This window comes from Aythya fuligula, chromosome 8 (genome assembly GCF_009819795.1).
Source record: "Aythya fuligula isolate bAytFul2 chromosome 8, bAytFul2.pri, whole genome shotgun sequence".
Taxonomy (NCBI): Eukaryota; Metazoa; Chordata; class Aves; order Anseriformes; family Anatidae; genus Aythya; species Aythya fuligula.
Window position 1 is genome coordinate 17,226,281 of NC_045566.1, and position 13,111 is coordinate 17,239,391.

The 13,111-nt window shown below is 40.1% G+C and overlaps 1 protein-coding gene across 1 annotated transcript in view; it reads left to right on the plus strand.

The window, feature by feature from the left end:
• Window positions 1-13,111, plus strand: part of HMCN1 (hemicentin 1) — a 194,130-nt gene that overhangs the window by 98,090 nt on the left and 82,929 nt on the right. The window contains exons 31-39 of the mRNA XM_032192128.1: window positions 2,131-2,409; window positions 3,028-3,309; window positions 4,409-4,517; window positions 5,109-5,278; window positions 5,520-5,674; window positions 6,975-7,098; window positions 8,430-8,531; window positions 9,930-10,106; window positions 12,849-13,000. Of these exons, the coding sequence (XP_032048019.1) occupies window positions 2,131-2,409; window positions 3,028-3,309; window positions 4,409-4,517; window positions 5,109-5,278; window positions 5,520-5,674; window positions 6,975-7,098; window positions 8,430-8,531; window positions 9,930-10,106; window positions 12,849-13,000 (1,550 nt within the window). The remainder of the gene's footprint in view (window positions 1-2,130; window positions 2,410-3,027; window positions 3,310-4,408; window positions 4,518-5,108; window positions 5,279-5,519; window positions 5,675-6,974; window positions 7,099-8,429; window positions 8,532-9,929; window positions 10,107-12,848; window positions 13,001-13,111) is intronic.

Genomic DNA, 13,111 nt, shown 5'->3' on the forward strand with positions numbered 1-13,111 from the left:
CCAGAGACACCGTGGAGGTAGGTGGCACCGTGGGTGTCAGGGGCAGCCAATATAAATATATCTTTCTGCTCTGAGCCAAGACAAGGGTCCATCCCCTTGACTCTTGCAGACAGTCTGGCCCTTTGTTCTGCATGTGTTCAACGGGGGCAGCCTCTACCCCTTGTCAGGACATAGGAGAGGGCTGCCGAGCAACAGCAGGGGTGGGAAGACCCCTCCTATCTGCCACCCTCAGAGACTCCCTCAGGCTGCCAATTTCTCGCTGCAGCCCAGCCACTTGCAGTCCCTGAAGTCAAGGAGTCCCTGAAGCAGGGCACACCTGCAGCCATAACAGTGCTCTCCTCCCTCATGGCCCACATAGGCCTCCAGATTCTGGAGTTCCCCACAGTCACCTGTCTGGACTGCTGCCTCCCCCCTCAGGGGATCCACATGGGTGCCCACATGAGCCCAGAGAGGCAGCATCCTCTGTTTGGGTTGCTGCCTCAGACCAACCACCGACCGCTGCAACGGGTGGCATCTCTGCTGCGTTATTGGGGGGTTTGGGGTTGGCTTTGTTCATCTCCCTGCCAGGAGCCCTCACTGCAGCCAATCCCTGTGAGGTTCCCGATCAAAATTGTTACATTATTTCCCTCATTTGGACATTTTTGAAAAATGGGGTAACCACATGCATAGAAATATGCCTGTACATCAATCACAGTGAAGTCTGTTTCTGTTGGGAGCAGAGGAAATGCTGTGAGGACTCTGGTGATCGAGGTTGTGGCTGTCATGAGATCAGAGGCATAAAAACCTCTCAGATCTCCCCTAGATGAGTAGACCTTACTTTAGGTTCTTCAACAAGGAGAGATGATTTTGTGGTAGTACAATGGAATCTGTCTTTACTTTCAAATTTCTTCAGCCTGGCCAGACAAACGGAAGCCCACAGAGTAAGTGAGGAACCTAGATGATAATTCGCAGAAGTTCTTACTTTGTTTTATATCTTTAACCCGACTTTTGGCTTTTATATTTTCCCACAATACTGTGTTAAAACCATTCCCCATCTCTGTGAATGAAAGCATTCATTGATAGAGAAATGCACTCACCTTTTGAACTGGGTATATTTTAGTGTATTTTATAGGTTTTCATATTTTTGCACAGATAATATTAAGAAAATATTTCATCATGGTTTGATAACTGGCAAGATCCATCTCATAGGTGTAGGTCCCTTCACTGACACTTGACTTTTACATTTCTGTGATGCCATTTTAAATGAGTCCTATGAAAGTCAGTGGAAGTCAAGGATATACTGAGCATGTTTGGCAGCAGAGGAGTTAATGTGTTTGCCAGATGTGTCTGGTACTTTCAGCAGTCATAAATTTAGTTGTTGCCAATTGCACTGTGTTTTTATTACTTCTACAGAGATTTACGAACTCTTTATATTGGCTGATTTACACGAGAGCTTGTTTGCTAGAAAAAATCTGAGTACTGCTGCCTAGTGAGCAAGTGAAATGACTATGGGCCAAAAGCTTCAAAAATAGGAGCATAAAGCTAGACTGCTAAGCTCATATTTAGTCTCAAAGTAAGTGACTTCATCTTTAGAAGTTTTGAGCACCGAGCAGTTCCCATTCCAGTCACAGAGGTTCTTGGATGTATTTGGTATTTTAAGTAGCAGATTTCTGTTCCTGGGAGGGTGCAGCTCCCAAGACATATAGGGATTGCTATTTATTTACCCCTCAGAGACTGGGAAGGGACAGAGCCCTGCTCAAATGCTTTGCAGGTGTCACAGAGGCCCAGACGACCTTACTTAGTGCATGTTGGAGCCTAGAAGGTAGAAATGGTCCCAGGTACCTACAGTGGGGCAGCAATGCTTTCCAGTGCCCTATGCTGTGGCACTTGTTTCTTAAATCTAGGGTGGCCTTTTGACATTAGATTCCATTTGTGTAGTGATGTCTTCATGGTTCCACCTTTGTGTGCTGTGGAGTTGTACAGACAAGGTGTAACTGTTTGGGGAGAAAGACAGAAAACACCAGCATGGGTTGGAAATCTGATTAAGCTAAAAATCTTTTATTCTTACAATGTTTTAATGTTTATTTGATTTAAAGTTGCACAGACATGTATACTAAGGCTTTAATGCTGTTGTTTTGTCTTCTGAAATAGTCCCTCCTAGTATTAAAGGAGGAAATACTACCACAGAGGTATCAGCACTTCTTAACAATCTTATAAATTTGGAATGTGAAACCAAGGGAATCCCAGTTCCTACCATTACATGGTACAAAGAAGGTCGTCCAATTATTTCCAACCCCCAAGCTCTATACGTGGATAGAGGGCAGTTCCTGCAAATACCTCGGGCCCAAGTGTCAGATTCTGCAAAGTACACTTGCCATGTGACTAATGCTGCTGGAGTTGCTGAAAAAGTATATGAGGTGGATGTATACGGTAAGTGAGAGTTTATTGAACTTGGTTATTTGCCATGTTACAGGAAGTGTGTACTGAAAGTTTTTCTGCCTTCATGCTGTGCAAAGCCTTTGCAGGCCTGTCAAGGGTTGAACAGCAGTCAGTGGTTGCGTTTAAACTCTGATCTGTTTAGCAAGTCTTTGTACAGGGAGCTTTACACCATGTGCTTCAATTGACTCCTAAAAAGCTCTTGACTTCAGGGACCTTGATCCTTTTCTTTAGTGATGTATCAGAACAATTTATTTTCCACGCATCCTTTCTCCTTCCACATGTGCATGGTGAACAATGTTTACCTGAAATAGACACTGTGGGCAGGATCTTTGGTGTACTGTTTTAAGACCTTCAAATTCAGTTCTTCCATCTCAAAGCCCCGAATATCCTCTCTCTTTTATACAACTGGTCAATATTAAACTACATCGTTTGACTTCTCTGTTTCCTTTTTGTCTTGGCTTGCCACAGCAGCAAATTCTCACGTGAAATTGTGCATGACATAATGGGTTGTAGAGCCAAAGTGGGTGGGGAGGAACTAACCCATTTGCTCTTAATACATTTTCTGGCTACAGAATTAATCACTTGCAATATATTTTTTCCTTTCTACAGTTCCTCCAGTAATTGAGGGTGATGCTGAAACAGCCCAGAGCAGGCAGGTGGTTGCTGGCAATTCTCTGACGTTAGAGTGTAAAGCTGCTGGCAACCCTCCGCCTCTCCTTACCTGGTTAAAGGATGGCGTGCCTGTGAAAGCAAGCAGCAACCTCCACATCATGTCTGGCGGGAAGAAGCTGGAGATTCTCAATGCTGTTGAGGCTGACCGGGGCCAGTATTTGTGTGTGGCCACAAGCATAGCTGGAGAAAAAGAAATCAAATATGAAGTTGAAATCTTAGGTGTGTGAGCAACAGAAATAGTGATTTATCATGTTGATATAAACCTGATTAAGTTTTTATTTCTGTTGATATCATTATATAATCTGCTGCTTATTTAGTTAAATCTGGGCACTGCACAGTTTTTTCTGCCCAGGGTTGCAGGACAGTTCTAATACACTTAGTTTCAGGTTAGTTCTTGGAGAATTTTCATGCATGTGGTTAGGCAAATATTATTCTCAGGAACATTTAAAATTCTTCTAGCTTCTCTTCCTAGAGAAAGATTGTAAATGTGAAAAGAATTAGATAAAAAAGATCACTGAGTAGTTGCCTTGGGGGGGGGGGGAGGAGGGGAGAACATCTTTCTCTTGAGTTTGAATTGTGTTTTGCAAATTTGGAACATTTTCTTGAGAAGGATTTTCTCCGCTTCATTCTATTTAATATTTTACCATGGTCTGAATCTCAGCAGTCCCTTCTGTCTGTCGTGAGGTAAATGAATTGTACAAATTTTAATTGTTGAAGAGACCTTCTTGACATAGAAGGATTTATTTCAGGCCTTCAAAAATACTTGATTTTTCCTGTATAGACACTATAGACACTTTGAAGTACCCTCTTGAAGAGTACTGCCACTCTACTGCATGCACATGTAGAGCATCCGTTCCCAGGTTTATCTTTCTGATCTTGCTAGACAGTGAAGGAGCTGGGAGAAGCCATATCGCAGTGCTTCCTTCCCAGCCCACCCACCCCTGAAGGAGGATGAGATAGAGCAAAGAGGACCTGCAGGAGTGGCACAGGTTCTCTATGCCTTTGCTTTCTCCGTTTACAGATGGAGGGTGCTAAAAGGCTCTCCTCACTAGCATGTACACACTTTCACAAGAGAGCTCATACAAATGTGGAAAAAAATAAAGAAACATGAAAAATGGAGAATGGCGAGTCGAATTAAGAAAATATCGTTGTCTACGTGTTTTGCTTAGGAACAATGATTCCTAATGAACTCCAAATCTGTCCATGTCCCAAAGTGAGATGGATGTCAAGATTTTTTTTAACGCTACTACTTTTGATAAGCTTTTATGACATTTCTGATACTTAAACATTTCTGCTGATGAATGTTTCTCTCCTACAGTCCCACCATTTGTGGAAGGTGGGGGTGAGCTCTTGGACTACTTTGTGATTCTCCATAGCCCTTTGGAGTTGGATTGTTCAGCAACAGGGACACCCTCACCAACTATCATGTAAGTGGATTGGTATGACAGTAAAATAAAATAAAAAAATCTTCTATTTGACGAAGTGAGCTTAGAGGCAGTGTTTCTAAACTGCCTATATTATGTATTGATAGTTAATGTATGGAGGATAAGCTCTTATCTCCACTGAAGACAGTAACAGGCATGTACATTGCCGGATTTCAGTCCCATTTTGTTTTGAAGTAATTGGGTAGGTTGTGCCAAAATATATGTCCTAGGAGTTAGTGTAGATAAAAAGAGTTGACCGAATTCTTCTTCCATGGCTAATGCAAGTGTGTATTTATCATCTACCAGCAACAATTGACTTTGCTTTGGAGGTTTGTATCTGCTCTCTGTACTGCTTCCTAGCTGTCACCTTTCTGATGACTTCTTTAGTGCCTGTTCCCCTATATTCCCTTCTCATGATAACCACTTCAGACCATGACACTTGGAAAAGCAAAATATTACCTGAGATTTCCAAACCTTCCTAGAAATGCAAATAAGAGTTATTGACATGTTCTGTTTAATAGAAATGTGCATATTTTAGGACTGTTGTCACTCTTACTCTAATAGAGGTCTGAGTTTATACTTTCTTTTTGGTAGGTGGTTAAAAGATGGTCAGCCAGTTGAAGAGGGAGCTGGACATAAAACCTTATTAAACGGACAAAAACTTCTTATCTCTCAAGCTCAAGTGTCAGACACTGGCCGCTATAAATGTGTGGCTGCAAATACGGCAGGAGAACATGAAAAGGAATTTGATGTTACTGTACATGGTAGGTTATTCGAGGGGCAAAAAGGCAGCAGATTGCCACTACTGTACATGGCTGGCAAGAAGATACTCAAATTTTCTGTAATTTTTATTTATTTATTTTTTTAATTAGGGGGTTGAAAAGTAGGATATGAGAGTAGATGAAGTCAAAATAGAGCTACTCTTATTGGAAGGCTATTGCCACTGTGTATGTAAAGGTATATGTTCAAATGATATTTTATTTTTGTTTATGGTGCTTCTTGCAGTTCCTCCAACCATCAAATCATCTGGCGCTTCTGAGAGAGCTGTTGTGATACACAAACCTGTAACACTGCAGTGCGTAGCTAATGGCATTCCCAGCCCTTCCATAACTTGGTTAAAAGATGGTCAACCAGTAAACACAGCCAGAGGAAATACTAGAGTAAGTACTATTTTTATGGAATTCAAACCATGAAAAAATAGTTACAATAAGTTAAATGTGTTAGTGCTTCTTTTCCTTTTGCTTTCCTCATGCTGTGATACAAAGATGTTAAAAGATCCATCCTGGAGAATGATGGGCTTTTTACCTGAATGGATGGTTTATCAGATTGAGTAGCACTGTTAAGCAGACTGAATCCCATTAGATACCTCTCTACCAGAAGAGTTTGTGACTGTAAATTCATTATCTGGCTCCTTTCAGTTATACTTTAGCCTTCAAGGTATGGTCATCTGTCAGTTAGAAGATACCTCTCCCCGCCTGCCACCATGATGTGGGATTAGATGAGTTTTTCTATAAGCGTTGCCCTTGCAGCACCTACTTGTACATTCCCGTCTCATTGTAAGATTCTAACTTTCAGTGAACAGCCCTTCCTAGTGCTTGCATGCTCCAGGGAATGAAGTGCTTGTAATGGTTTTGATTTACTTCAGGCTGTAGCAGTTTCTGACGTCATGCCAGAGGCAGCTCTCTCTGCTTGCAGCCCCATCTTCACCTTGCTTGCCTGCCCCACTGCCATGTAGGTCTTCTCACAGTTATACAGCTAATAAATAATCCCATTGTCCCAGGAACACTGAGGTCTCTGAACTAGCAAGACACCTCTTGCATGAATATCAGCACCAGGTTAGGAGAAAGATGAGACTGGCTGTATTCAGCATACATGTCTACTGTGCCATTACACAGAATCACAGAACCATTGAGGTTGGAAAAGACCTCCAAGATCACCTAGTCCAACCTCTGACCTAACACTAATAAGTCCTCCACTAAACCATATCACTAAACTCTACATCTAAACATCTTTTAAAGACCTCCAGGGATGGTGACTCAACCATTTCCCTGGGCAGCCTATTCAAATGCCTAACAACCTTTCTCGTAAAGAAGTTCTTCCTAATATCCAGCCTAAACCTCCCCTGGTGCAACTTTAGCCTATTCCCCCTCATCCTGTCACCAAGCACATGGGAGAATAGACCAACCCCCACCTTGCTACGGCCTCCTTTAAGGCATTCTATAGAGAGTGATAGGGTTGCCCCTGAGCCTCATCTTCTCCAGGCTGAACAATCCCAGGTCCCTCAATCTCTTGTTCTCCAGACCCCTCACCAGCTTCGTCGCCCTTCTCTGGACTTGCTCAAGCACCTCGGTGTCCTTCTTGTAGCGAGGGGCCCAAAACTGAACACAGTACTTGAGGTGCTTAGTGACTCTGCCTGTGATCATTGTGTAAAGTGGTTCCCTTCTATCTGTTTTGGTACAGCTGGAGTCTTCAGGCCGTATTCTGCAAGTTGTCAAGGCCCTGCTCGAGGATGCTGGCCGATACACTTGTGTGGCAACAAATGCTGCAGGAGAAGCCCAACAGCACGTTCGGCTTCATGTGCACGGTAATGATGTTTCTGCCTCTAGTTAGAAGCTAAACCTTTGGTGGTTTTAAGGCAGCTTTTTTACATCTGTATTCCTTTCTCTTTTAAACTCTCTGGCATTTTTGTTACCTGTGCACATCCATCCTTCAGTTTTCATTCTTTGTCTCACTCCATTCATAAGAAGCTAGGGCAAAAGCTGTCTTTCTTGGGATTTGGCTTTTCTTGCGTGGTACTGAGGGCCACTGAAAGAGAAACCTTCCAGTTAACTTTTCTGTTATCCCAAGAAGCTTTCTGACCAAGACAGTCAGAAGTATACTCTATGTTTCTGAATCAAGACCTGATGTACCCACCATTGGCATTACTAATTTAATCTAAATCTCCTGGAGAAAATGGCATTGCCCATGAACTTGCAATGGGGAAGTTCTACATGAATTTCTCTGAGAAAGAAAAATTCTGTCATGTGAAAAACAGTTTTATTTTTCAGCTAAAAACAAGTCAAAAGAAATCAGGGAAACTTCAAAAGCTGTTGTTTGCACGTGAATTTGGCAAATGCGCTCACCATGATTTACGTATATTTACCTCAGAAGTGGTCATGAAGTGTCGTGCATTCTTGATGTGACTCAGTTCTCAAAGGATACAGGAGGTGTGATGATGGACTGTGGCAAAGTGTTCATGAGTATGATTATGTGGACTTTAAGTGCCAAACAGAATCAGTAACTGGGAAATGTTAAATTGAAACAGAAATAAGATTTCAGTATCTCCCTGAATGAGACTTGGAAAGAGAAGCTGCACTCATCTTATATTCTGATAATTGCATCATAGTTGATTTTGGTGTCAGTCCCATGCTCACAAATTTTGCTTGTGATCTTCACGTTCAGAGTGTCACTGTCTGGTGTTTATGGCACATTGCAAATTTACAGATACCAGTAATACAGAGTCTTGCCTTGTTAAAGCACTGTACAACATTCGGTTTAATATTACCAGTTCAAGTGACCTTGCCACCTTGGAAGAACTGCTGTTCTGTGTTGTGCACCCATTTCTTACAAGTCCATTTTTAAGAATCACTTTCCCTGCCTTCTCTTCCTGACACCCCCCCCCCCCACCCTCCCCCCCCAAAAAAAACCCACCCACATTTTACACATTTTATTCCTCTTAACACTAATGAGGCTATATAATGAAAGCAGTCCAGTTCCAAAGGTGCAGTTTCTTCAGAAATTTCTTAGTCACCCAGTAGTTAGTTAAAGCTTGGGCAATTAATTGCCTAGAGTTTCTCAGAAGGCAGATTACGATTGGAAGCTTTGCCAACTGGGTGGCTGAACTAATGAAAACCTAATACTTTTGTTTTTACCCAGAACCACCCAGTCTGGAGGATGCAGGGAAAATGTTAAATGAAACAGTGGTCGTGAATAATCCAATCCATCTTGAATGCAGAGCAACTGGGAACCCTCTGCCAGGTATGCACCTTTGAGAACATGAAGAAAGGCTGATAGCATGTATTTGCTTTTATATGTCTTTTGAAAATAATAGGTATTCTGAATATGAAGTTAATTTTGTGGTATTGAAACTAGCTATGAAGTATTAAACGCTGTATGATGGGAAATGCCAATATATTGAGTGATGTGGAATAAATATTGAGGAATTCACTATTTTTAGTAAAATAAATCAAAACCAGAAGGATAAACTACACCCTCAAGCATACAGTAGTGCCTGCTCCATAGGCAATAATATGGTTAGTCTTCTACAAAATCCGCTTTAAACAGCTACTCGTCAGGTCAGTATTTTATAGTATTTTATAGTGTAGAGCAAACTTAGAACAATAACCTTAGTATTGAGTGTGCCTGTCAAGTGGGGCCACATCTAGGACCTTATCTAAAGTCTGTTTAAATTTATAGGAGTCTCTGTTTGGTTTGGGCCCCTGGCATGCGTAAATGCAAATGTTTTGTGTGTGTGCGCCATGCTTTCTGTGGCATACCCAGATGATAAGATTATACTTAGGATTTTCAGAGTTCTCCTTATATTATCAGTTTTGAACACCAGGCCCTATATATCTGTTTGTGGTTTATTTTATTCATGCTTTGTGTAGTTATAACCTTGCACACAGCCTTGGTCATCATCAGTCAGGCCAGACTACTTCTTGAATGAGAGTCTTTCACAGAAAACTTGTGTTACAAAAAATGATTCAGTAAGCAGCAGTTTCATGTAACTGCAGAGTGAAGTGATGCCAGTAAAGCATTGGTTAGCACCAGCACTGTGCTGATAGAGGGTGCCATCTTTTGGCTGAGATGCAAGAAATTCCTCGTTTTTTGTTAGGTTCCTATAATATATTGCTTTGAAATAATACTGTTTTTCCAGTTTTCATTTTCATTTTTTTTTGCCTCCAAGATGAACTTTGTTTTGACTGTTCATGTTTTGACTCCATAAATTTTCCAGGTGGTTCAGTTTAGTGTAGCAGTACTTTAGGGTAAAAGATAAAAATGATATTATTGTTTATTTTTAAACAGCTTCTGTTGACCTTAGTGTGAGGTGAGTAGACCCCTTTAAGTATGCTTTGTGTTATTTTATTTTTTTTATCTTCAGAACATATTTTCACGTGTACGTTGTGTGCATGTATGATAGTTTCAAGTTTGTGCTATTGAGACCTGTAGGCATGGTTAGTATTTTGCACAGATGTTTTGTGCTGATTTTCTCATATCCTAGCTACTTTTTACTTTTACAAATCAATATATATTCATTATAATTAATAAATGTTAGTTTTATGTATCTGAAAATTCAGATGGAAAATTTGAAGAATCTTTGGTCCTGTTGTTTATAACGGGGAATTCTTGTGATAACTTTCCCATTCCATTATGCAGCTATCACATGGTACAAAGACAATCGTCCACTTACCAGTGCTACAAGTGCCACTTTCCAGAACAGAGGGCAGGTTCTGCAGATTGAGGGAGCTCAGATCTCTGACACTGGCATTTATAAGTGTGTGACTGTCAATGCTGCAGGCTCAGCTGAGTTGTTTTACAATCTTCAGGTTCATGGTAAGTACTGCTAAACTTGTGAAAAACACCTATGTGCACCACTTTTACTCTTTTCAAGTTTCAAGTCTGCTTAGGAGTCTTACCATCATTCAGCACACCATTGTACTGGAAGAGATATGGCAGGGGTCAAGGTGAGAAAATTTCTTTTGTTTGTTTGTTTTACCAATACTATTTTAATATTAGGAAGATATGGCGAGGGAATTAAATTTTAGGAAGAATGAGCAGAGGCACCAGATTGGTGGAAAATGTATTTATATTACCACTTGAGGTAACATAAATAAAATATTTATAAAATACAAACATAAATATAAGATATTTATATGTAAATATAAATTTAAAAAATATATATATATATATATATATATAAAGGTATTTATATTCCACTTAATTTGGAAGGACTTGCAATTGCTGCATTTTGCTGGGGATTACTTCAAAGCCTACAGTAGATAAAGACAGGACACAAATCAAATGTTCTTTCATAATCCAACAGTCTTAAAAATATACTGTCTAATAAGATGAAGTGAAAGTGTGGGTGTTTGTAGACATGAGACACCTGATCAAAAGCCAAATTGGAGCTTTTCCACTGATTTCAGTGGATTTAGGATCAGGCCCTGATCCAAATTCTTATCTTTGATACGTGCATATGCATGTAACTGGTTTTCAGTGGGAGTCTTCCATGCAAAATTGAGTCCCAAATTTGGCCCAGTGTCCCCAACTCATATGCATACCCAGTATGTAGTTCCTATTAAAGTTAATTAACAAATAAAGACTTGGGCAGTACATTTCCATGGGATTAATGATCATCATGGGAGAAACTGATGGCTCGAGACATGGTCAAAGGCAATTAACCCCACCCAGTGATTAATTTCCAGGAAATACTTAGAGCCAAGGTCATTATTCTGGTTAGACCAAGAAATGAAAAATAACTCCCAAGTATATGTGTGTCTTCTTATGGGTGGTGGAACTGCAGCAGATATGTACAGAGTTTTCTGGGGATCACATACTCTCTGACTTAGTTGTATAGACAGGAGAAATAAAATTGTAATCCCTTCCAGAATAGGATATATGCAGTTGCAGCCAGTGCTAATTGCATCAAAGGAAGCTGAAACAGTTATCCATGAACCTACTTTATTCAGCTTGTGTGGTACAGGGCTTAAAATGGAGTGCTTCTTCGATTTCACAGAAACAAGGTTCTCATCCAGTTTATTTAGAGTTTGATTTTGATAAGAGAAAGCTTTCTTTTCTGTTAATGGTAGAAGCAAGAACAACTACTAAAGGGAGAACACAGAAAGTTGCACTGCATTTACTGAAAGCCTGCTCTAGATTTTTGTGTGGCAGCTGGCATTGTGAGTAAGCACCTATCTTGGTCAATTGTTGGTTGCATTCAACAACTTCTGTTATTAATAGACTGTTGTGGGTGTAGTAGCGATGGTAGAAATTATCAACTGATTTTTGAAATAAAGCCTGATACTGCAGGCTTAACACTGAATGAAACTGGGCAAGCCTATTTAAAGGAAGTTGGTTTAATTTCAGCTTAGCTTATTCTTCTAATGTCATTGTATTAAGATTTTTGCACTCCTTTCTCACCATTAGAACTTTTTCAGGCATTTGAGAACAATGAATGCTATTGAAATGAAATGGGGAAACTGTGCATATATATGGAAAAAAAGATTGTAGAATCACACTTGTGTTTTTTCTACCTTTTCTGCTATTACTGGATTTTTCTAAGGATAGGTAGTCTGAGTTACAGGCTGTTACAAATCGCTGAATTTATTAACATATCTTATTTTTGTTAAAGAATTTCTGATTTTTTTTTCCTGGCATAGGATATGTATGAGTAGAACGCACCAGTCTAATGTTTTTTCTCGGGGTTCAAGTATTATGTTTTGTGACTGACAGTGAAAGTAAAGTTACATCACTAAGTTTTAATTGGTAGGAACAAATAATAGCTTTAATTCTCCTGATAAATGAACCATCTTCCTTTTCTAACGCTTACACATTAAAATGCAAATGTTGATTATATATTGAAAACAGCTTTTTGATTTTAAAGCTGTTTTCTTTCCATAACCATGCATCAGTGCTACACCCACACTTGCTTACTGATGAACAGCCTGAATGAAAGAAGCACAGAAATAACAAAAGAAATATACTGGAAATCTTAGATATGTTCCTGCCTCCTCTTTCAGTGTAGTGCTGCAAAATGTGCTAGACCTTATACCTAAAGTAATTGTTTTGAGATGTTCCATTAAGATGATTTTTATCATCAGGAAGATGTTATGCAGGTTGATCTGGTAAATGTTCATGTAAGTTCTGCAAGGTTGATTTATTACTCTGTGCATGTATTTGCTTTATGCAGTTTATCTTATATACTTCCCTCTTTAATCTCCACCACTGTTAATGCCTTTCACGAGGTCTAAAGGGAATGTTATAAAAGTCTTGAAGGAATATTTTCAGGTTTTATGTTCTGGTTCCTGGGTTTCACAGCTGTCCTCTGGGCTGTGGGCCCAATCATGCTTACCGTTGCTCACAGTAGTTTCATTGAAATTATCTGACTTTTTAGGTCAATAAAGAGCAGGATTTGGCAGAGAGCAAACAAATGACAGTAGTGGTAACATTAGAAATCTTTCCAACAACAGAGTGCCTTGCAGAAAGAGAAACAATGTCCAAAAGTAAGCATCCCATTTAATTTCATTGTGATTTATACTCCTACGTAGCAGCTCCAGATTTATTTTCTTTTTCCAGTCCCACCATCAATCTCTGGCAGCAATGACATGGTGGCAGTGGTGGTTAATAATCTAGTGCGACTGGAGTGTGAAGCAAGAGGCATCCCCGCGCCTATTCTGACGTGGCTGAAAGATGGTAGCCCTGTTTCCAGCTTTAGCGACGGACTCCAGGTACTGGGTTCAAATCCTGCCATCTGTGTTGTTTCCTGTTTTGGTATGAGACTTTAAAACTTGTGCAGTTTAATGAAACTTAAAAATTTGGAGGTTTTGGAATGAGAGTAT